The sequence below is a fragment of the Leucopleurus acutus genome, assembly GCF_964270905.1.
Source record: "Leucopleurus acutus genome assembly, chromosome: 11".
In the NCBI taxonomy this organism is placed as follows: domain Eukaryota; kingdom Metazoa; phylum Chordata; class Mammalia; order Artiodactyla; family Delphinidae; genus Leucopleurus; species Leucopleurus acutus.
In genome coordinates this window covers 92,770,206-92,792,162 of record NC_139152.1, presented here as the reverse complement: position 1 = coordinate 92,792,162, position 21,957 = coordinate 92,770,206, and the positions used below count along the sequence as shown (strand labels likewise).

At 52.4% G+C, this 21,957-nt stretch overlaps 2 protein-coding genes across 2 annotated transcripts in view; both read left to right on the top strand.

The window, feature by feature from the left end:
* The window catches only part of PVALB (parvalbumin), a gene marked incomplete at both ends in the record, with an annotated part of 37,165 nt that extends 35,498 nt beyond the window's left edge, over positions 1 to 1,667 (top strand). The window contains 3 exons of the mRNA XM_082849504.1: positions 1,309 to 1,411; positions 1,474 to 1,564; positions 1,659 to 1,667. Of these exons, the coding sequence (XP_082705630.1) occupies positions 1,309 to 1,411; positions 1,474 to 1,564; positions 1,659 to 1,667 (203 nt within the window). The remainder of the gene's footprint in view (positions 1 to 1,308; positions 1,412 to 1,473; positions 1,565 to 1,658) is intronic.
* On the top strand, positions 1,391 to 20,306 carry IFT27 (intraflagellar transport 27). The gene is made up of 7 exons (XM_082850361.1): positions 1,391 to 1,793; positions 8,616 to 8,695; positions 9,023 to 9,082; positions 10,685 to 10,744; positions 12,735 to 12,852; positions 13,766 to 13,875; positions 20,091 to 20,306. The coding sequence occupies exons 1-7, from the start codon at positions 1,760 to 1,762 to the stop codon at positions 20,187 to 20,189; spliced, it is 561 nt and encodes a 186-aa protein (XP_082706487.1). The 5' UTR covers positions 1,391 to 1,759; the 3' UTR covers positions 20,190 to 20,306.
* Positions 20,307 to 21,957: the final 1,651 nt, after the last annotated feature.

The window sequence follows — 21,957 nt, the reverse complement described above, 5'->3', positions numbered from 1 at the left end:
CGATGTCTCCAAAGAAGACAAGTAGGTAAGGGAAATGCAGGAGACAGGTCTTAACCACACCACCACGAATGACTGCCAAGGAAAGAAAATTCCAGACAACTCGCACTGTTTCACTCCCCATTCAAGGCTGAAGCATTCACAGCGATTTATAGAGCGTGTGTGTGTTCATTGCCCTGCACAAGGCTGGTAGCCAAATGAAAGGCATGTGATGGCGAATCCTGGGGGCAGGCGTCTTCCCTGAGGGGCTGCTCTTCCCTTCCAGCACCAGCCATCCCAGGGGAACCAGCGAGAGTGAGAAGAGGGGTGCATGCATCTGGCCAACATATGACAGTGATGATAAACCCAATCTGTCAGATAAATCTCTTCTCATTCATCCATTCGTCACCGTTGAGCTATGTCCCAGGCACCTACAGATGTTCTCTCTTCTAAGCCTCAGGACAACCTCAGAAGGTGGGTTCCCCTAGCCTCTTTTAAAAATGAGGAACCAGGCTCAGGAGTGAGGCGACTTGCCCAGGTCAGGAAGACAGCAGTGACTGCAGACTGGGGTTCCTGACCGCCAGCAAGAGGGGCCTCCCCGGAAAGTCCACAGATATATCCGGAGCCTCCCTGTGGGATGGGAAGTGTCCTGGAGGCTCGCTTTCATTCCGTATGTGGTATGCGACACATCGTCCATTTTACAAGAGGGGCTGGACTCAGAGGAAAGTACAGCCTCCAGTTCCTGAGTCCAACGACTCCTCTACATCCCTCACTTGTCTTTGTTCCACAGACGTCACTTTTAACACTTTCATATTTTACATTTTAAAGCGCATAATATCCCTGGGCTTTAAAAATCAGATTCCCCTGCGAGATTGATGCACCGTACGGCCGCCCTCCCCGGAATCTGGGACTTGGGGGAGCGACAAGAACCTCGGCGAAGTCAAACCAGCTCAAAGCTCCGCCTGGGCAACAGCACCTTGTCCACGGGGCAAGCGACGCTCCAGCCTCCCGCGCTCCCGACCGGCCCACTTCGTGGGCGAACCCACCTCCAGAAGGGCAGGAGGATACGACGAGTCCCCATTCCTCCCGAAGATGGTCCAAGCCAGTCTCTGGCCAATCAGAAAGCTTCTTTTAACACCGCCTCTGGATACACGACGTTGGAACTGCTTTTCCCTGAACTTTCAGGCTGTGCGGGGGCGGGAGGCGGAGATGATTGACATCTCCTACAACTATTAGTCAAGCGAGATAAGCTTGAAGAGCAGATACTACTACGAATTATCCTGCGAGGAAATGTTGTTAGCCACGCCCCCTCCTCCCACTGGTCTCCGTGAGCCTTCGGGGTGGGAGCTTTTGATGGCAGCCAATCGACGGTCAACGAGGAGGAGGGCGACGATGAGGAGGCGGGGCGGGCGGGCTATGGTTTCCTGGAGAGCGCGTCTGTCTCCGTGCTTGCGGCTGGAGGGTTGCTGGGTCACTATTCCCGGACCTCACTGCCAGGGGCTGGGCCGAGTACGAGAGCCGCATCGCCTCGCTGGCACCTTCCAGGCTGCCTTCTGAGGCCTTAAACCTGGCCCCATCTGGCGCTCCTGTGAGCCCCTCTGCGACCCTAGCGCCCGATATCCTCCCCGCGGGCTGTCCGGAGGGTCCAGGCCCCATTGTCCTTGTCCCCACCGCGGCCACAGGCCCCTTGAGCGCTAGCCCTCCCCACTCTCCTTCCCAGACAGGGCCACCAACGCCTCCAGCAGCCGCTCTTCTGTCTGGTCCGTGGAGGTGGTTGGTTACCATGGTGAAGCTGGCAGCCAAATGCATCCTGGCAGGTGAGTCTGAAAACTTGCGGGTGAATACAGTCTCCGGAGTCCAGAGACTTCATAAATTGTCGAGAGCTTTTGTTCACGTAAATCGTCTACCCTCTTTCCCTTTGTGTCTCGCAAAGGCGAGTTAATGCAATTACTGATAGAGTAAATTTCATTAGGCGTGGAAGAATTGTCTTCCAGAGCACATTGGTAGCTCCAGGTGGCTTCCTTCGCTCCCTGTCATACTCTGAGACCACCGTCACCAATTAGAGCTGTACTCAGGACGAGTAGACTTGTTAAGAAAATGAGGCTAAGCACACCATAAGCGCTTCAACTAAACCAGGTGCTGTACCCCAAAGTTAGGCATCATGACTTTGGTGGTCTTTACTTGTGGGATTTTTTTTCCTGACCCCAGTCTTATGCAGACAGGGATAGGAGACAGTAATGTACAGTTGACCAGAGTTTACAAAAAGCTATGTGTGTTGACTTTAAGATCCAAAGTTACAGTGCTGCCTCATGGTCAGCAGGACATAAGTGTTGAATCCCCCCAAAGTGGGAATGTTTGTTTTGCTGACTGATACAGCCCAAGCACCCAGGACATATATGTAGAACATAGTAAGTACTCAATAAATGTTTGTCGAATGAATGCCTGTGCGGCATGCACACTGCTCATTTAGAAAAACATTTGCCTGCATTATGGACCTGGGACCACAGAGCACAGATGTACTTTCCTGAGTCCTTACTGCTTGTCAGGCTCGTGCATTTCATTTAATCCTGTCACAGTAGGTAGCACCCTGGGGTAAGTGCCGGATTGTTCTGACTTTACCGAGGCACTGAGGTGAAGTCTCTTGCCCAAGGTCACCCCCTAGCGAAGGAAGGTCATAGGCAGGATTTCAACCCCGAGCTCGGCCGAAAATTCCTAACTTCCTACCTCCAAAATTCTTAACTTGTGTTACTGTTGAAACTTGTGACCTTTCTTGGTTTATCTGACCAGTTCAGGAAAGAAGCAGTGAGAAATTATGCAGAGGAGAAAGAGATCCCTTTTTTTGATTCCTCTCTTCCAGACCAAAAAGGATGGTATTTTTAATGACTTTTCCAATTTGGAAATAAAAGGGTCACACAGAAAGTTGACTGACCATAGTCAATCGTATCATACTGAGCAAAAGACATTAGTGGTTCTCAAGAGCAGTCTCTAGTTTCCAGTGGGGGCAGTATTGTGTAACAAAATTAATTCTGCTGTTCCTCAGATTGGCTGTGTCCTCTTGGACAAAGCACTTCTCTGAGCTTCAGTTTCCTCATGGATAAGGTGGGATCGTTTTTCTCTGAAGTTAGATTTTTTTTTTTCTAAATGGGCCTCTCTCTCTGACTGTTCTTTCTCCTATTTCTTTTTTAAATCAACTCCCATCACGAGGCTGACTTACTGAGCACCATCTATGTGTCAGCACTGTGCTAGACCCTCACCACGGGTCATCTCAACAACCCTATGTGGTCAGGATTATTGTCATTCTCCTCTACAGATGGGGCAGCTGAGACCCAGAGAGGTTAGGACACTTGCCCTGGGTCACACAGCTGGATTTGGCTGAGCTGGGATCTAGATTCAGGTGATATGATTTCCAGGGCTTTGTTCTTAGCCCCACACTCTACCATCCTCAGGCCTCAACTCGAGACTCCTTGCCCTTCTTTATACCCACACCCTCAGGTACTAGTTTTACCTGATTTCATCCACTGCCTAGGAAGTCATTCCTGAACTCCAACCTAGCCCTCAATCTGAAGCCTCCTTTTGAGGCCTCAAGGGTATCTATCTCCTCTTGGAAGTTTTCAGGGGCCAAAAGACCTCAGCAGAATGAATCACTGCACACAGCCCTACCTCCACCACCCATCAAAACCTCATTCTTCACCCCACCCTCACCACACAGGCCCCCTCACTGGCCAACTCTTTATTTTATCTTATTTTTTAAAACAAACACCACATTTTAAAAAATATTTATTTAATTTATTTATTTGGTTGTGCCAGGTCTTAGTGGCAGCAGGTGTGCTCCTTAGTTGCGGCTTGTGGGCTCCTTAGTTGCGGCACATGTGCTCCTTAGTTGTGGATCACCGGCTCCTTAGTTGTGGCATGTGAATTCTTGGTTGCGGCATGCACGTGGCATCTAGTTCCCTGACCAGGGATTGAACCTGGGCCCCCTGCATTGGGAGCGCAACTCTTAACCGCTGCGCCACCAGGGAAGTCCCCCGACTGTTTAAAATGGAGTCAATCTGCCTTTTTTCTCTCACATAACTAGTCACCGAGGGACCTGATAATTCAAGTGCTTATTCAGTCCACATATTTACTGAGCACCTAGTATATGTGAGTTGCCACGCAAGGTGCACTGGGAGCACAAGGGTGAACCCGGCCAGCCCCCGCACTCAAGGAAGTGCTGAGCTGTGCATAATAGCTTATAACGCAAGAAACAGGAATCGAATGCCCTTTGATCCCAGAGAAATACCTCAAGGCACAGCTGCTAGTTGTTCTGATTCAGATGGAGAGAAAACAACACTTAACATTTATCTATATTTTATGTGCTTCCAAATCACGTAAATATTACTTAATATATATCAGGCACTGTACATGTTAACTCATTAAATCCTCATAACAATTCTATGAGATAGAAGCTGTTATCCCCATCTTGTAGATGTGGCAACTGAGGCCCAGAGAGATTACTGACCCAAGGTCATACAGCTCGTAAGCGATGGAGCTGTACTCTGTGCCCTGAGTGCCATGCTGTACTTACTGCCTCTTGACATACATGGGGATGATAAACCTGGCTCCCTGGAGGGCTGCTCTGATGTCAAGTCTCATGCCACCAGCAGTGAGCTGCACTCGCCATGCAGGTAAAGACAAAGGAGCGAGAAACGACCTTCAGAGGCTGGGCAGGAAGGCCACGTTGGAGCTTTGCCTGGCAGAGACTGGGCAGGATTAGGATTTGGATTAGGGTGACCTGAAAGGAGGTTATCTTCGAGGAATTTTCAGGGATCAAGAGAACAGGACTGTAGAGCCCAGATTTTGTGTAAGGGATAGTCAGAGACAGAGTCGGAAGGTGGGGAGGGGCGTATGGCGGAAAGAATCCTTTGACAGGCTCTGTGTGAGAGCGTCGCCGGAGGAAAGCACTGTTTTATGAAGATCTGTCTGTTGATGCCAAGCTCAGAGTGGGTTAGAGGAGGGAGAAAAACAAAAAGGAGAGAGGGCCAGTTGGGAGGTGTTTTCAGTCCAGACCTAGTCAAGAAAACAGAAAATACATTAGGCATTTCAACAGAGAGAGTTTAATGTATGGAATTGGTTCAGCGTGTGTCAGAGAACTGAAAAAGCCGGAAGACAACGTTGTGATGACACAGAATTGGTGGGTGGCGGTCAGGTTGTCAGAAGCTTGAAGAAGAACCTCCCCCAACCCTGGGCTGGGATCCAGACCTCTGAGGAGGGGGCACTGCCTGGCTGGGGTGGTGCCCAGTGTGTGATGCCAGCACGTGCCCCCCATCACTAGGACCCATTGCCCACTGGCCAGGAGCCCAGCCCCGTGTTTAGGGTGGGAAACCGCCAAACCAATTCCAGACCATCCTGAGGGTCTGCGTCGTGAGGCCACTCCTGGTACCAAGCGCCACACGAGGCAGGGCCCAGGCAAAAAGCGAAACTACACAGGTATCTCGACAGTGAGGATTTAGCGTGGGGTGCTCATTAAACAGGTACTGGAGGACTGGAAAGACCAAAGGGGACAGTAAGGCAGCACGGAGAGTAACTGCAGGAAGGAGCCTCATCCCAGGGCTGCGGGACAAGAGGGAAGACGGCAGGTTGTCAGAACCTCAAAGCGCAGGAGGGTGCTGGGAGCTGAGCCGCAGATCTCTGAGAAGGGGACGCTGCCCGCTGACGCTGGTGTCTCTGAGGCTGGTCCAGAAGTGCAAAAACACAAAACCCAGTTGGAGGCAGCGACTAACCTTTGTTGCTGGGTCAAGGCCATCAGTAGGATAACACTAAGAGAAACAGCAAAGCCAGGGGGAAGGAGCAAGCCCCCCCTCCCGCCCCGCCCCCAGCCTTCCAGCCTGACTCTTGAACTCACATCGGCAGAGCCTGACGGGAAGTCCCTGGCAAAAGAGAAGCGTGTGCAGAGCCCCGGCTCCAGCGCCACAAGGCAGAGCATGGGTGGGTGGGCTCGCGGCTGAGGCCGGGGCCCAGGCTGAAGTTTGAGGGGACCAGGGCAGTGTTGGTCCTGACAACAAAGGAGATGCGGGCTGGAGACACAGAGAATGACGCAAGGAAAGAAGAGGCTGACTGGACTTGGGAGGAAGGAAAAGGAGCCTTCAGAGGTGACCGTGGGTGAAGTCTGGGGACATCGAGATTGGTGCAGAGAACAAGGAAGATAAATGGGTGAGCCTGCTCGGGACCCAGCCTGGCTGTGGGCGCTGAGATCCGGTGGAAAGCCTGACGTTCCAGTGGAAACACCCATAGGGTGTGGGAAACACAAAGCTTGGGAGAGGGACCCTGGCACGAGAAGTGACAGTCGAGGTAACGAGAGTAAGTGGGACCGAGTAGGTGGGAACAGAGGACCAAGGACAGGCCCACAGGAGTGTCCACATCTGGGAGGCAGGCAGAGCAGCCGGAGGACCAGGCCGGTGCAGGGTCCCCGGGGCCGGAGGGCTGCCGGGGGCGGGATGCTGCTTCAGAGGCACTGGGGAGCGTGAGAGCTGAGGAAAAACCGCTGGGCTTGGCGACTCTGAGGTCACAGGTGACCTCGCATCGTGCCCTTGCAGATGGTACCCTCTCCAGCAAGCAGAGCACCCCCCCCCCCGCCGCCACCCCTGGGCTCAGCCTCCTCCAGGGAAGTCCTCCCCGCTGACGAAAGCCCTCATCAGCTTCTCTCCTCCCTGCACCCTCAGACGCCTCGATTCTCAGCTTGTGCTCCTTGAATTTGCACTTGTCATCTTGTTGCCCTGCAGATGTGTTTTCTCAGTGGTCTCGCCTTCCTGGGCTCGCTCGGATCCCTCCTCAGCCGACACAGGAGGTTTTCCAGGAGTGTGGGTGACTCTGACTGACAGTCGGAAGCAAGAGTTATGAAATTAACCGGAACAAATCTGTAGGGAATTTCACAAGCGGGAAGAGCCAATTTCCAAGCGGATTCAGAAGCAAAATTGAAGTCGGGAGGGTGGATGCAGTCATTGCACAAGATGTGCTCTGTTTGCCCTGAGATGGATGGGTACCCAGTGAAAGTCCAGCCCACGGTCCCCCCCCCCCCCGGTGTCCCGGAAGGCTGCGGGGATGAAGACCTGCAGGGGCAGTGTTAGAAATGGGTCAGAAGGGTCCCTGAGCTCTAGGAGAGGAGTGGGATCTGGGGGAGAGAGGGCCATGTTGGAATCCTAGGCAGGTTACCCAACTTCTCTGAGCCTCAGTATCTTCATCTGTCAAATGAGGTTAATGATAGTCCCCGGGGGGGGCAGGGGGTGGAGGCTGGGACCTGGGGGCTGGGAAGGAGCGAAGGAGATTGTATGAATGGGTCCATGACAGAGGCAAAGAGAAAAGCAAGACCTGACTAGCTCACTCAGACCTGGAGGAGTTAACGTGAAATGAAATGCCACGAGTAGGCAAATAATTGTCTCCCAAGAGAAAATTATAGGTGAGAAAAGTCAAAACTGAAAAGTGAACAGGGCGGCAGGCTATCGAGGAGTCAAGTAAAGAGGCGAGTTGAAGCCGCCTGTAAAACGGGGTGAAGGTGAGACGATTGCATCGAGGGACGCAAGGCAGAAGGATGCGAGCGTGGTGATTTTGCTGAGGATCAAGGGGGTGAGAAAGCAGCAGACAGGTGTTGTGCCAGGGCGCTGGGTGATGGAGGGAGAATCAGTGTGAGACTCTCAAGGTGGAAAAGGTCTTGCAGATGAACACAGTGTGGCATCAAAGGAAGCCACGCAGAGCCACCGGTGGGGACGTGGGGAGGGTGCAGGAGAATTAAGGATGGGCACGGAGAGCCTCCAGCACCCTTGGGGGTCCGGAGAGAACTCCAGAATAAATTGCCCCTGACCACCTGGTGAAAGGTCCAGGTCTCAGACTTGAAACTGTGACATAGATCTTTAGTTTCCAGGTACCCGTTTATGGGGCTCTCCACTAACAAAGGAAAGCCGAGAAGATGGAGCCGGTAGGTATGAGACGGGCTTAGAGGAACCAGTGGCTGTTGCCGATAGACTTAGAGGAGAGGCCCTGGGAAGATGGGCCCGCAGTGGTCGCAGGTTACCAGGAGGTGGAGGTGGAAAATGTCACTTGGAAATGGGCTTCAGGATGGCAAATGCAGCCCCTGACGTTTTGTTTCTCCTAAATGTAGAAACCCACCCAACTCTCACCCTCTCCCCCCCACCCCAGAAAAGTATGCAGGATTCTCAGGATGGACGCTGTAGACTCAAAGTGGTTCCATTAGAGAGCTGAACCTGTAAGTCTGTACCTGGTCACACTTCCTTACCTTCAAGACTTCAAAGTAATTTCAAGTTTGAAAGGGACAGGTTTTCCCCGTCGGGTGTGTTTCAGTGGAAGAGTGTCAGTTCTATTTCCAATGCTCAGAAGCCCTCCTTCAGCTCTGTTACCTTCTGGGTGGGTTTCTGTAGATGAAAGGATTAGCCCGGAAGAAAAGAGACTGGCCATCATGGGTTTGGAAGATCGGTCTCACAGACCCGCTGCCCTGCCAGCGACCCCGAAGCAAGTACCCTTGAGAATCAGTCACCTTTTCCCTGAGAACTCATTGAGGTTTTCGGTTTCTAGACCAGTGTTCTGGAATGGGAGAGCCTCCAGTCAGCTTAGGATGAAAGCGGTGTTTTTCTTCTACTCTGATCTCACAGGAGACCCAACCGTGGGCAAGACCGCCCTGGCCCAGATCTTCCGCAGCGACGGAGCCCATTTCCAGAAGAACTACACCCTGGTGAGATGTGGGCATCATAGGCCTGGCGGAGGCTTGAAGACAAGTGATCAGATAACCCTGGGGCAGTGACTTTCCAAAGGTCCTTAAGAAGCCCTAAGAGGCCTGACCGTATGGCCATAAGCCACGGGGCACGGGGCAGTGTGTGGAGCAGACTGGCCGGTGGCTGGCTGGTCACCGTGTACAGCTCGCTCGTGGGCAGGGGGTTGGACGAGACTAGGGCGTCTCTGACTTCCACATCAGAAGTGAGTCCAGAGCACAGACACTTGAGCCGGGGACATGCGTCCCCTTGGGACCCCTGACGTGCGTGTTCTCCCTTTTCCTCCACAGACAACAGGGGTGGATCTGGTGGTGAAGACGGTGCCAGTCCCTGACACAGGGGACAGTGTGGTGAGTGGTGCCCTCGCCCCAAGGGGGCTCAGTGCTGCCCCAGCTGCGCCCGAGGGCTCCGTGGTCACGGAGCGAGGCAGTGCTGTCACCAGGGCAGTGATTTCCTCAGTTCTTGCCTTCTCCAGGGAGAGATTTCAGTCGAGAGACATAGAATGGTTTTAAGTACTAAGAGTTTTCTTAAGCAGAGCAAGAGTGCACTCCCAAGAACGAATGAGAGTGGGCTGTCTGGAAACCAGAAGCAGCCCGCAGTGGGGTAGGGTTGGGCTTTTGAGAGTGGTGGTCCCTCCCTGTGTCCTGCGTCATTTGACTGACAAGTTGATTGACAGCTTTAGGTCCCGTAACTTTTCTCCTAGTGCACAGGCGCTTGCGCACGAGCACCCAAACCGCAATGCTAATGTATTACAAATACGGCATAATGAACCCCAGGTTACCTTGAGGCACCTTTTAGGTCTTGGTGCACCTGCACCGACCTGTGCTGGTAGGTTTATCTTGCTTGGTCCTGATAAGGCTGGTGGTCCTTGACTAGAAGAGGGAGGATCTCTGGGTGGGTTCTGATCACTAGTGTCCAGGTTGGGGAGGGAAAGATGACCCCGTCCAGGGTGGGGCAAGACCCACTCATGTCTGACTAGCTACCTAAAAGTGCCAGGACTTGGCCTAGACTTGTCTGAGCATTCAGGAACAGGCTGGGGGGAACACGGGAAGCATTGTATGGAAGGGATGAGGAAGAAGACGTGAGGAAGACTGGGCTCTGGGTCTTACCCTCAGAACTTACCGAGTATTGAGGTTCCTAACCTGGGTCCCTCTGTGGGAAGCCTCGACCCTTGAAATTGAATTGCAAGATGCTAGGTTTGCATGTGCTTTTCTGGAGAGAAGCCTTGAGAATTGCTAGATTCTTAAGGAGGTCCATGAGCAAAAGGCAATTTTAAGTACCCTGGATACAGTGAGAAGGGGTAAGATGAATGCACCGCAGCCAGCGTGCAAAGCAGAGGAGGCCGCTGACCTTCAGACGGCATGAGCCAGAGGCCCGAGCCAGCAGGAAATTAACGGGGAACTTAGGGGAGACTTCCTGGAATGGCAGCATTGGGGAGGGGCTCTCACCTGGGCCGGTGAAGGTTCGGACACGGGCAGGAAGGGTCACCCTGCGCCCTCTGCTAGAATCACACCTCAGCCACCCAGAACCACGACAGACTGTCCTACTTCAAATGCCTTCCCCAGGCCTCCTCGGTGACCTCCTTTAAAAAGGATCATTTTAAGATTTGAAAATCAATTTCGTTAACAAAGTGCAGAATGCCCTTTTGGAAAACAGAGCACTTGTCAGCCTGTCTGGCATTCTGTTCTGCCAGGTGGGAAGTCGGCTTGTTCCTGGTATTTTTGCACTCGGGGTTAGGAGGGGTGAGATGCCGCCCAGAAAGAGCCAGTTGGGGTGGGAAACCGTTGTTCCTCCTCCCACCGTCTTCCTCGTGCCTCGGACAAAAGACAAATGTGTGTGCACGTGTGCATGCGTGTGTCACCCTGAAGGTGCGCCGGGAGTCCTAGCGGGGATTTGCAGACAGGGGTTTCCCCATGTGCAGGCTTTCCTGGGACCTGTCTTTCTGATTCCAGGAACTCTTCATTCTTGACTCGGCCGGCAAGGAGCTGTTTTCTGAAATGCTGGATAAACTGGCAAGTAGCATTCAGTCTTTTTCCTATCACCACCACCTCCCGCCAAAGGTTTGCCCCTTAACAATGCCCTCACAGAAATTTCACTTCACTACAGCCACCAGGAGAAGCTACCATGGCAACATCCTGTAAGGGGTGTTCCTCCCAGCCTTGGGGTTGGGGGCCCCTTGGCAGGTAGGAGCAGCTCTTGCATGTGATTCGTGATTGCTTCCCCCCCCCCGGCCCTGGAATGGCTGACTCCCAATGCACCAGAGCCGTGCACCTCGGTCCTCGCAGCCCCCCACTCCGGGGCCTCCCTTCTCTGGAGCAACCCCCTCCTGAGGGTGTTCTTTGAGCCCTCCTCCGCCTCCTGGGTCTGGAGCAAAGATTTCCTTCCCCGCTAGGGGGTGCCCTAGAGGCCCCACAGTGAGGCTTACCTTCCCAGCCCACCCCCTGGTCCCACCTAGGATTGCTCTGGGACCTGCCCCTGCTGCCATCCCAGGCTCCTCCAGCCCGCGCAGCCTTCCTCTTAGGATCCAGCTTGCTGTTCCTTCCAAGGTAACGGTTCCGCTAATGTGGGCCAGTGAGCTACTTAGAAGGTTTGAGGTCTCCAGAGCCCTCCCCTGCCTTCCAAGAACAGCTACATTTTAATAGAAACTGTTTGCTGCCACCCTTTTTTTTCGCCTAAGAGAAATAGATCTAATGATGGTAATTTAACACAGGGCTGGCCTCACACATCAGTTCTTGGTGTTTTCCCACGCGGCTCCCTTGTACACTGTCCGGCGCTGCCCAGCGGAAGAGATGATGTGTCTGGACGAGTCAGGGTCACACGCTGCCCATGCTGGGTCCCCTCACTGGGGCCTGGAGGAAGGAGATCTCTCCTGCATGTGCACAGGGGTGGTCAGTGTGACTCTAGCTAGAGCTCTGTGGTCTGTGGAGTGAAGGTGTGAAGGGATCATCAATTTAATCCAAGCTCCTCCCATTCTGGGCACCTCCAGGAGGGGAGGCAGTGTTGCCTCAGGGGCAGGAGGGTGAGGCCTCCAGAGCCAGTTCTGGGCTGACCTTCCAAGGACAGCTGGAGGGAAAAGGATTCTCCCTCACACCCTGGGAGGTGACAACACCCCAGAGATGAACCAGCCTCTAATTGTGCAGGATGGGGGTCCCCAGAGACCGGGGCATCGCCAAGAGTCACACGCACCAGGACTAGCCTCACGGCCTAAGCAGGGCTGCCCCGCGGCCCCGTGCCAGGCAGCAGGATGGCCCAGGGGTCTGAGCAGCCCCTGAAGGTGCCAGCCCCTGAGAGCATAGCACTGGTTCTTCATTGGGACAGCGAACCCTGTGCAGTTGCTGGTCTGGTTTGGATTAGGGCTGATACACTGCAGGAGAAGCAGGAAGTGCCCTTTGCCTTTTGAAAAGCCGGCCCTTATTAGGAAAATGTACGCAAACCAGCTTCCAGTGAGTGGCTAATGAAAAAAGGATGCTCTTTCAGGCCTGCAAAGCAGAAAACATATCACCTTGCGTAATAGTGGGCCCTCGATGAGAATGAGTAGAAGAATGAGTTGATGGAACCGGGGCAGGCAAAGCGTTTCTGGGTAGAGAAAAGCCTCAGCCCCGCCCTGGTGTTTAAAGCCCGCGTGACTTGGGCAAGTCAGTCACCCTCTCTGAACTCAGTTTCTTCAGCTACACAGTAGGGATCTTCAGACCAGCCCTGCAAAGTTGGGGGGTTTCACGATGATGCCCAGAAAACGCCTGGCACGGATGCGAGCTCTCACCCTCACCGTCACCATCCCAGACCTAGGCCTTCCCCGCCACTTCGCCCAGCCCTCCCATTCGTTCCTGTGGGTGAATCCTTTTCTTCTGTGGATGTGGCTCTGTTTTCTGATTCACATCCCCTTTAGAATTTTTCACTTCCCTCTGCCCACGTGTCCCTTCCCTTAGAAGGCCACATTTCCTCCCAGTCTAGAAGTCACTTTCGCTGTCAGTGACGTGTCCCCATCCTGTCCCCCTTGCACAGTGGGAGAGTCCCAACGTCTTGTGTCTCGTCTACGACGTGACCAACGAGCAGTCCTTCACCAACTGCAGCAAGTGGCTGGAGAAGGCTCGGTCACAGATGCCAGGCGCCACCCTCCCAGGTACGAGCTGCAGGCATCCGGGGTTCCCAGCAGCACCTCTGACCTTCAAGTTCAAGAGCGCAAGGTCACTGCAGAAATGGCTGTGGGTGCAGAAAAAGGGTGCCCTGGTCTTTGAGTGTGATGGTCTAGACTGTACCCTGGCTCTGCCTCACCAACCGTGGAAACCTCAGTGAGTTGCCCCCCCTCTGTGAGTCTGTAAAATGGGCCTGCTGACGCCCCCCAGCAGGGTTATGGGGTGACTCAAGATAATAAGGGGGAAGGTGCTGTGATAGGAATATGAGTTGTTATTTCCGGAAAGCTAACCCCAGGGAAGCAGTCCTCATTTTCTCCTGTATGTGGGGCACCAGTAAACATGCAAGGCCCGTTTTCACTTCTGAATGCTCTCAATCAGTTTATTTTTCATCCCTATGTGAGATCAACAAATTCTCCTCATTAGAGACCAGGGAAAGCGATCTCCAGAGACAGGCTCAAAAATTAGCCGCAGCGGATGCAGCTGGCAACAGAACCAAATTACCTCTGAATGCCTGACTCTGAGCCCAGCCCTCAGATTAGCGTTAATGACCGTTTTGAAAGTTTGCTCCATGTGCTAGAAGTGATCGCAAATGCTCACATCAGTTTGGTCCTCGCCTTCGCGGTTTGCAGCCTTAGGGAGAGGAGGCGGACAGGTACCCAGGAGGTCTAGCAGAGGGGCTGAGCGAAAGCTGCAGGTGCAAAGGGCCGGCCTCCCGCTCCGCTGCGGCCCTCGGGGGCCGGTGCGGGGTCTCCGGTCGTGCTCATCACCTCGGATCGGGGAGCCTCTCTCAGATGAGGTTTTACACACCTCGGAATTAGGCTGCTTGCTCTTTTATCTCTCCAGCTGTCCTCCCAGACGGCCACGGTTAAATGCGACGCTCCGATTGTTTCTCTCGAGCAGGTGTACTGGTGGGGAACAAGACAGACCTGGCCAGCAGGCGAGTGGTGGAGTCGGCCCAGACCCGGGCATGGGCACTGGGCCAAGGCCTGGAATGTTTTGAAACATCCGTGGTAAGTATTTCCGCCTGCACCGTAGCCAAGTCTGGAGCAGACCTCGGCTGGAAGCGGTTTCTCACATGACCTCCCATGCATCGAGTTGGTAGTCCACCATATGCAGAGCCTAATTTGGAGCTGATGTTTACACCCTTAGCCCAAGATCTCTTCTCAGTATAGCAGGAGTCACTCGTGGGTTACAAACAAGCAGATCAGCCAGCCAGCCGGCCCTGGGAAAAGCTGCATCTCAATTAGGAAGAAACACAAGTGTGTTGTGTTCAGTTACAGTGACACTTGATGTTGGCATGAGACATCTTGGGTTACAGTGTTGTTGGCACATTATTTCATAGACTCTCAAAAGCAGCCCCATGATCCAGGAGCTGGCCCCCGTTCCCCACTTTGTGTTGGGGTGAAGTGACTGGCCCGTGAGTCACGTTGACTCATGAAGGGTTGAGCCAGGACTAGGATCCCTGACTTCTGGTTCCCGTGCTCCCTGCCCCCACCGTGCCGCAGCCCCAGGGTGACACCAGGCCATAGAGTGTCTCTGGTATATTCAGCAAGAGCCCTTGGGAAGGGGGACGGTCAGAGGGATTTGTTCCCGGCCCCTTCAGTACCCGATAATCATGATTTGGGCATGTTCACAGTATTGTGGGAAGCTCCCTCCTATGTGGGGAGTTCTGAGGTCCCAGCCTCCCTGCAGCCAGGGTGCAGGCACGTGACCCAGGCTACACCAATCAGAAACACTCGTGTGCTACTATGGAAGGGGGTCAAGAGAAGACACCCCCCCCGCGGGAGCCGCCCAGAAACGCCCACTTCAGAGCCAGCAGGGACCAAGGTGCCAGCTGCAGTGCCCCTTCCTGGGGTTGCTGGGGAGACTTGCCATGTCCGGCACAGCCTGAAACGTCCATGGTGGTAACGTGGACTTCATTCCTGGCCTTGTGGCCTCCGGCCCTGACTGATTCCTTGGTCCTCCCAGAGAGTCAGTGGGCTACTTAATAAATAGCCCTGAGGTCGTTTTCTACTCAAACTCTCCTTAAGCTACAGGCACCCTTGTTGTCGCATCTGTGAAATTTGACAAATGCTGCTATTCGGTTGCCGTATGGACGTGAATTTCTTAAGCCCCCTCAAAGCGGCATGCTTCCTTAGGGAAAGCAGCGAGTGCAGGCAGGTGCTCTGACCTCCGATGGTGAATAGCGGGACTAGCTGTGGGCCGCTCGGGGTGTTACTTAACCTGTTGGTGCCTCAGGTTCCTCACCTATAAAGTGGGGATAGTAAAATATATCCCTCATTGAGTAATAGGTATGGGAATTAAGTCAGATGGTGAATATAAAAGCACTTAGCACGAGGTCTGAGGCATAGTAAATGCTCAGTCAATGTTAGCTTTTTTAAATATAAATATTCCCTCTAGTAATCTCATTTATGCTATTATTACTCACTAAATCCTTGTATTCCTAGATCGTGCAGAGATAAATGTCAGTTTTGCCTCTGGTCCAACGATCACAAATGCTAAATTAGTGAAGTTCCAATTAGCAGGCTTTTACTATATAGAGGGTTGCCCATCTCTTATGCAGGACACCTCTGAGCAAAGCAGTGAGCTGTACCACCCGCAGCAAACATCATCTTCCTATTCCGTCCTCCTCCATTCACATTTATGAAGTTGCCTCCTTACCCCAATATCCCACGTTCCGTGGAACTCTTGACGGAACTCAGAAATTAACACCCACTCCCAACACTTCCATCACCAAAGGCCACTGGGCTGCATGTTTAAACTCTGGTTAGGTGTTTGCCACTACACGATTGAAACGGGAGGGTATAAATGATGTCTGACGAGGCTGCAGTTAAGCACTTGGTATTAACTGTGCAGGTTAACTAGTCCCCCCCTGAGTTGATGCCAACAAAAGCACCACCCGGCAGCTTGGTTAAGAAAGCTGTAATTAAAAAGGAGATAACCAAATGCCATTTGAAACGCAGCCAAGTCCTGACACCAAGCCCATCTCCTCCTCTCTTTCTAAATGCAGCCATAATTGTCCTGCAGACCTAAAGGAGGTACCTACATGGCCGTTTGACTTTCTTTTTTCTTTATAATTCCGTCCCCAGAACATACTCATTTTAAAACTGGAGGTTTTGTACCCTTTGACCACTTTCACCCGTTTCTCCCACCCCCGTCCCCACCGCCCCTGGCAACCACCAGTCTACTCTCTGTTTCTGAGTTTGTTTTTTGTTAGATTCCACGCATAAGTGAGAACATGACAATATTTATCTTTCTCGGCTGGCTTATTTCACTTAACATAATATCCTCAGGGTTCATCCACATCGTCACAAGTGGCAGGATTTCCATCTTTTTTATGGCTGAATAGTATTCATGTGTGTGTGTGTGTGTACCACATTGTCTTTATCCATTCATTCGTCAGTGTACACTCAGGTTGTTTCCATGTCTTGACTACTGTCATGACTATTCTCTTGGCAGTGAAGATGGGGATGCAGCTCTCTCTCCAAGGAAGTGATTTCGTTTCCTTTGGTTACACACTCAGAAGTGGGATTGCCGGGTCATATGGCAGCTCTATTTTTAATTTTTGAGGAACCTCCATACTGTGTTCCATAGTGGCTGCACCAATTTTCATACCCACCAACAGTGCACAAGGGTTCCCTTTTCTCCACATCCTTACCAACACTTAGCTCTTGTCTTTTTGATGATAGCCATCCTCACAGGTGTGAAGTGACATCTCATTGTGGTCGATTTGCATTTCCCTGACGGTTAATTATTATGAGTACCTTTTCAGGTACTTGTTGGCCGTTCGAGTATCTTCTTTGTAAAAATATCTGTTATTCGTCCTTTGGCCATTTTTTAATCAGAGTATTTGTGTTTTTGCTGTTGAGTTGCACAAATTCCTTGTATGTTTTGGATATCAACCCCTTATCAGATGTGTGGTTTGCAAATATTTTCTCTCATTCTGCAGGTTGCCTTTTCATTCTGTTGATGGTTTCCTTTGCTGTGCAGAAGCTTTCTGGTTGGTGTAGTCCCACTTATTGATTTATGCTTTTGTTGCTTGTGCTTTTGTTGTCATATTCATAAAATTATTGCCAAAACTACTGACAAGGATCTTTTTCCCAATGTTTTCTTCTAGGAGTTTTTTTGGTTTCAGGTCTTAAGTTCAACTGTTTAATCCATTTTGAGTTAATTTCTGGGAGGTGTAAAATAGGAATCCAGTGTCATCCTTTTGCATGTGAATATCCAGTTTTCCCAGCACCATTTATTGAAGAGATTATCTTTTCTCCATTGAGTATTCCTGACTCCACTGTCAAATATTAGATGACCATATATGTGGGGCAGTTATTTCTGGGCTCTCAATTCTGTTCCATTGGTCTTCGTGTCTGTTTTTATGCCAGGACCGTATTGTTTTGATTATTATAGCTTTGTAATAGGGTTTGAAATCAAAAAATGTGATGCCTCCAACTTTGTTCTCTTTCAGGATTACTTTGGCTATTCGAGGTCTTTGTGGTTTCTCTTTGACTTTCTAACACCCCTCAATATTTGGCATTTTCACACCAAAAAATTTAAGAGCATTTCTTTAAACAGCAGTTAAAATGCACTGTTTATTACTGCAAGAAGTCGGACAGTGTTAAATAACAGCGAGTTCAGGGAAGATCCATAGGGATGGCTTCCCTTGCAGGAAGGTGAGGGGAAGGGAACTGAGGTTTGTTGAGCACCTACTGTGTGCTAAGTGTCTTGCACACATTATCTATTTAGGCTTCCAGCAGTCCTGCTGCTATCCGTATCTTACTGATGACAAACAGACTCAGAAAGACTGTGTTGCTTTCCCTGGTTGCCCAGCTAATGAGCAGTGGAACCAGAACTAGAACACAGGGCAGCCTGTCCAGCTCGATAACCTTCTAGAAGGGGCTCTGGCCTCCCACAGAGCCTACTTTGGGAGTCTCAGGGGCAGAATTCTAGGCCAGATTAAGCACTAGTCTGAGCCCGCTCTAAAGATTCTTCACGCAGAGCAGACCTACTCTACAGCTGTCAAACGATGTCAGCAAGATTATGATTCATCATTTAACAAAAGCATTCCTATCATTAGCAAGCCCTCCTAATGCATTTGGAAAATGGTTCTGTTTACATCTGCTATTTCAGGAGCACTCCATGTGTATAAAGAGACTTGCCTCCATTGAATTCCCTACTTTTTATGTTGCGTTCTCCGAAGATCTGGCTTTCAAGAGCTTTCAGACTCGGTTAGAAATCCTTGTGCATGCGCCTTGCAGTCCTCATTCTCTTCCCATTCAGTGCTTAACTATACTTGCAACTGACGTAACGTTTTGCTCTTTGACTTTGGCGTAGCCTAGGACGTTATGCTCTGTACAGTCAAAAGTGTCTTGCGAATATAACTGAGTTATTCTTCTTATGTCCTGCTGAAGAGTGACAGCCTTCCGGTCCTTGGCAGTCATGAGTTGAGTATAGACACTCGTCTGGGCCACCAGCTGTCCTCTCATTTCTCAGCACCCTCTCGGCACTGCCGCCTCTGGTTCTGCTCTTGGTGACTTCTCTCCTCCACCCTTGGGACAGGAAGTCCGGTAACTTTCTGCAGGAACTGGTTTCCTTTTGCGCGCTTCTGTCACCCCAGCTGGCAGAGTGAAAAGGCTGCTCTTCTCAAATTTGGGGCATCTGAATTCTAGACTGGGCTCTGCGTAAAACAGCTGGGCCACTGCACCCCTGGGCCCCAGACCGCTGTCTATAAAACAAAGGCACTGAGCTTGACGACTTCGTTCCATCCTTTGGTTTGGAAATCCTTCCGTTTTGTTGGGGATATTTCATTACCTCTTATCAAGGCTGCACTTTTGCCGCCAGCTACGGATTGTTCGAAAATCCGTACACACATGTTCTTGTGCATTCATAGTTTGAGCTACTGTCTTGAAAGTAGTGGGTGCTTTCTTCTGCCAACTTACTTCTTTAAAAAAAAATTGAAAATACCCGTGGATGCGCACATAGAGAGTGAGAAACGATAGCTAAGTGGAGAGGGTACCATTTTCTTTCTCCCAGAGCCTGTCAGGCTCACCCTATAGGGCTGGTTCTTCCTACCAGATGAAGAAAACCTAGGGCAAGTTCCAGAACTTTTCTGATCTCTCTCAGATAATAAAAACATCCTTTGGTCACCTTTGGTCACAAAATTATTCATTATTTCACTTATTAAAATGCCCAGTCCTGAGTGACTGTCAAAATTCGTAAAGTCAGCTTCGCCTCCTGAGCCTGCTGTGGGAAGCAGGGCCAGGCTGCTGCATCTGTGTTTCTGGACCTGTGCTTCCCCACCAGCTCACTTCTGTTGGGACCTGCTGTGGCCCCTCTGGACTTGCCAGGTGTCAGAGATGCCCTCCCTGCGCCCATCAGGGGCGCTTTCTCACCTGCGGCTTCCACCTCACAGGTGACACCTCCTCAGGCTAGGACACCTCCTCACCTTTCCTGTGACCTCAATTCCGGGCCGTCCATTCTTGTTGGGACCCATCACCCTCCTGGAGGCTGTCCCCGCAGAGTCCCTTTAAGACAGCTCCAGGCTGGGCTTCCGCTGGGCCCGCCGCTGGTCCAGGGAAGCGTTGCTGCAGCCCCAGTTTGCCAGAGGAGGCATTGCAGCCCATCCCCAGTCTGCACTCTCCTGCTTGGCCATCCAGACAGCCAACCCCAGCCTCACCCTGATGCTTCCCAGGCCCGGGTCCAGCACTGGCCTGAGTCCCCGGGCTGCAGGCTTCCTCTTGGGACCCTCCCACTGACCTCAGGATGAGGGAGAAGCGCCCGCATCCTGGGGGAAATGCCACAGCGCTCCCCGACCTCCATCCCGTCTGCTCCTCCCTCCAGAGTGTGGAGGTCCTTGCCATCGGTTGTTTTGCTTTGACCTTTGGGGCCTCAGTCAAAACTAAGCAAGAAACAGTCTCATTTTAACATCCTGTCACACACAGAGTGAGAGTGGCTAAAAGTACAGGCTCTGCAGGAACAGGTCTAGGTTCAGACCCAGCTCCATCACGGGCAAGTGTGTGGCTTTCGGCACGTGACCTTAACCTCTCCACGTCTCAGTTTCCTTCTTGTAAAACGGGAGGAATGGTAGTAGCTGCCCTGAGTGGTGGGGGTGGTGGGAAGGAGAAGTTGGGGCAGAGGGCGGAGCACCTGGCAGGAGGGAAGAGCGGGCGATGCCAGCTCTCTGTGACAGTCCTAAAACCAACCAACTGACTTCTTCAATTTGTCTCTCCAGAAGGAGATGGAAAACTACAAAGCCCCCTTCCACTACCTGGCCACGCAGTTTCACCACCTGTACCGGGAGAAGCTGGAGGTTTTCCAGGCGCTGGTGTGAGGGGCTGGCTGGACCATTCCCCGCGCTGGAACCTGGCCGCGGGCTCCGTCTCCTCGGGAGATGGGAGAAGATAGAGTGGCCTGAGCCCTTCCAATCTATCGTGACAGCTTTAAATAAAATGAGAAAAATGGAGAAGCAGCAGCTCATTCCGCTCTTGGTCGGGGCAGCCCTGGTACCACTTTACACTTTGGCTGCTGCTTCCAGAGCAGCCTCCGGTGGTGGGAGCTGGTGCTTGTGACAGTGGGTGTCCTGCCCTCCCCGAAGGACCTCCCCGCAAGAGCCCACCCCATGCCGTAGTTGAGGTGCTCAGCTTGGAATCTGCCACGTGGCCAGGGGGCTGATGGCCCTCTCCTTATTCTAGCAGATTCGACTTTGCTGCCTGTCCCGCTGTCCACCTTGCTCCTCAGCCAGAGCTCCCTGGTGATGGCTACTGTCCCTGGCAAAAACAGTGCCCCCTGCCGGCTGCCCTGGGTGCCTCTTCTTGATAAAGACCCAGCGCCTCCCAGCTGCCGGGAACCCTGAGCTTGGCACCCAGGGAGCCAAGAACGAGGCCACTTTCCTTTAATGACCCTCCTCTCAGCAAGCCGGGAAGCGGTCATAATTCTTTGCACTGAGCTTGACTGTTTTCCATCCTGTCTCTGCTGCCAGATTAATCTTCCTAAAACACCACTTTCATCATTTCACTCCCCTGACTGAAGACCCGTAGAAGTTCCTCGTTGCCCCTTACATCAGGGCTGCAGGCCGAGGTCTGGCATTGACTGTCACCCTCACCCGGGGGTCTCAGCTCCTTTCAGCTCCAGGGCCCCAGAGGGTCATCGCCCTCTTTCAGTCGCCCTCTTGGTGGGAGTGGGGGTGCCGTGCAGGGTGCTGGCTTTGGCGGTAGGCAGATTCTGGGTCTGTCCCAGTGATAGCAGTCATAATGGAAATTAACTCTGGTTCCTGTTTGTGACCTGCCATGTCTCTACATGAGCTGAGCACGTTACACGTATCAGCTAACTTAATCCTTACAACGTGGAGTCTCGCCGTCCCACTTTGACAACTGAGGAACCAGAGTCAGGATCATGGACGCCAGAGCCCGGCCCGCAGCCGCCGCCTCCCTGCGTCCGCCTGAGCTTGGCCGGGAGGAAGTGGAGGTGGTGGCTCGGTTGCCCCTGGAGGTCACTGTGAGAAGTGAGATAACACGTGAAGGGCATCGGCCACGTATCGACCACCTCAGGCCCCTCCCATCCCCCCTCCTGTTGCTTCTCAGCACAAACTCACTGTAGCCACAGCCATCTTCCCAGTGAGTCATTTCTTTCGGAAGATAGGGGCCTGCAATTTGCCGGGCATTTTCCTAGGCACTGGTCACGTCAAGCTGTGGGTCTCTGGGCCCGTGTTCCGGAAGGGAAGATCTACAGTAAACAACCAAGGAGACACGGAGGGGACGTTTCCAGTTGCCCCAGAATTGGTTACCGGGACCCAAGGCTGTGGCCAAAGAGATGCTAAGAAACCCACTTCCTAAAGAGATCACAAAAGGCTGGGGCCAGACACCTTCCCTGGGGCATCCTGGAGGTGCCTCGCCTCTCCACTCCTTGCTCTTTGCTGTTTATATAAGAAGATCGAGTGGTCAAGAGGAGGGGGGAGTGAGGGTGGACAGTGTTGGTGGATGGGTACCACTCCCTCTCCGCCCCCCCCCCAGAACCAGGCACTGGAGACCCCAGGAGAATCCTCCTAAGACGAGACGGCCGAGAAGAGGAGGCTGGCACCTTGCTCCCCAGCTGCATGCTCG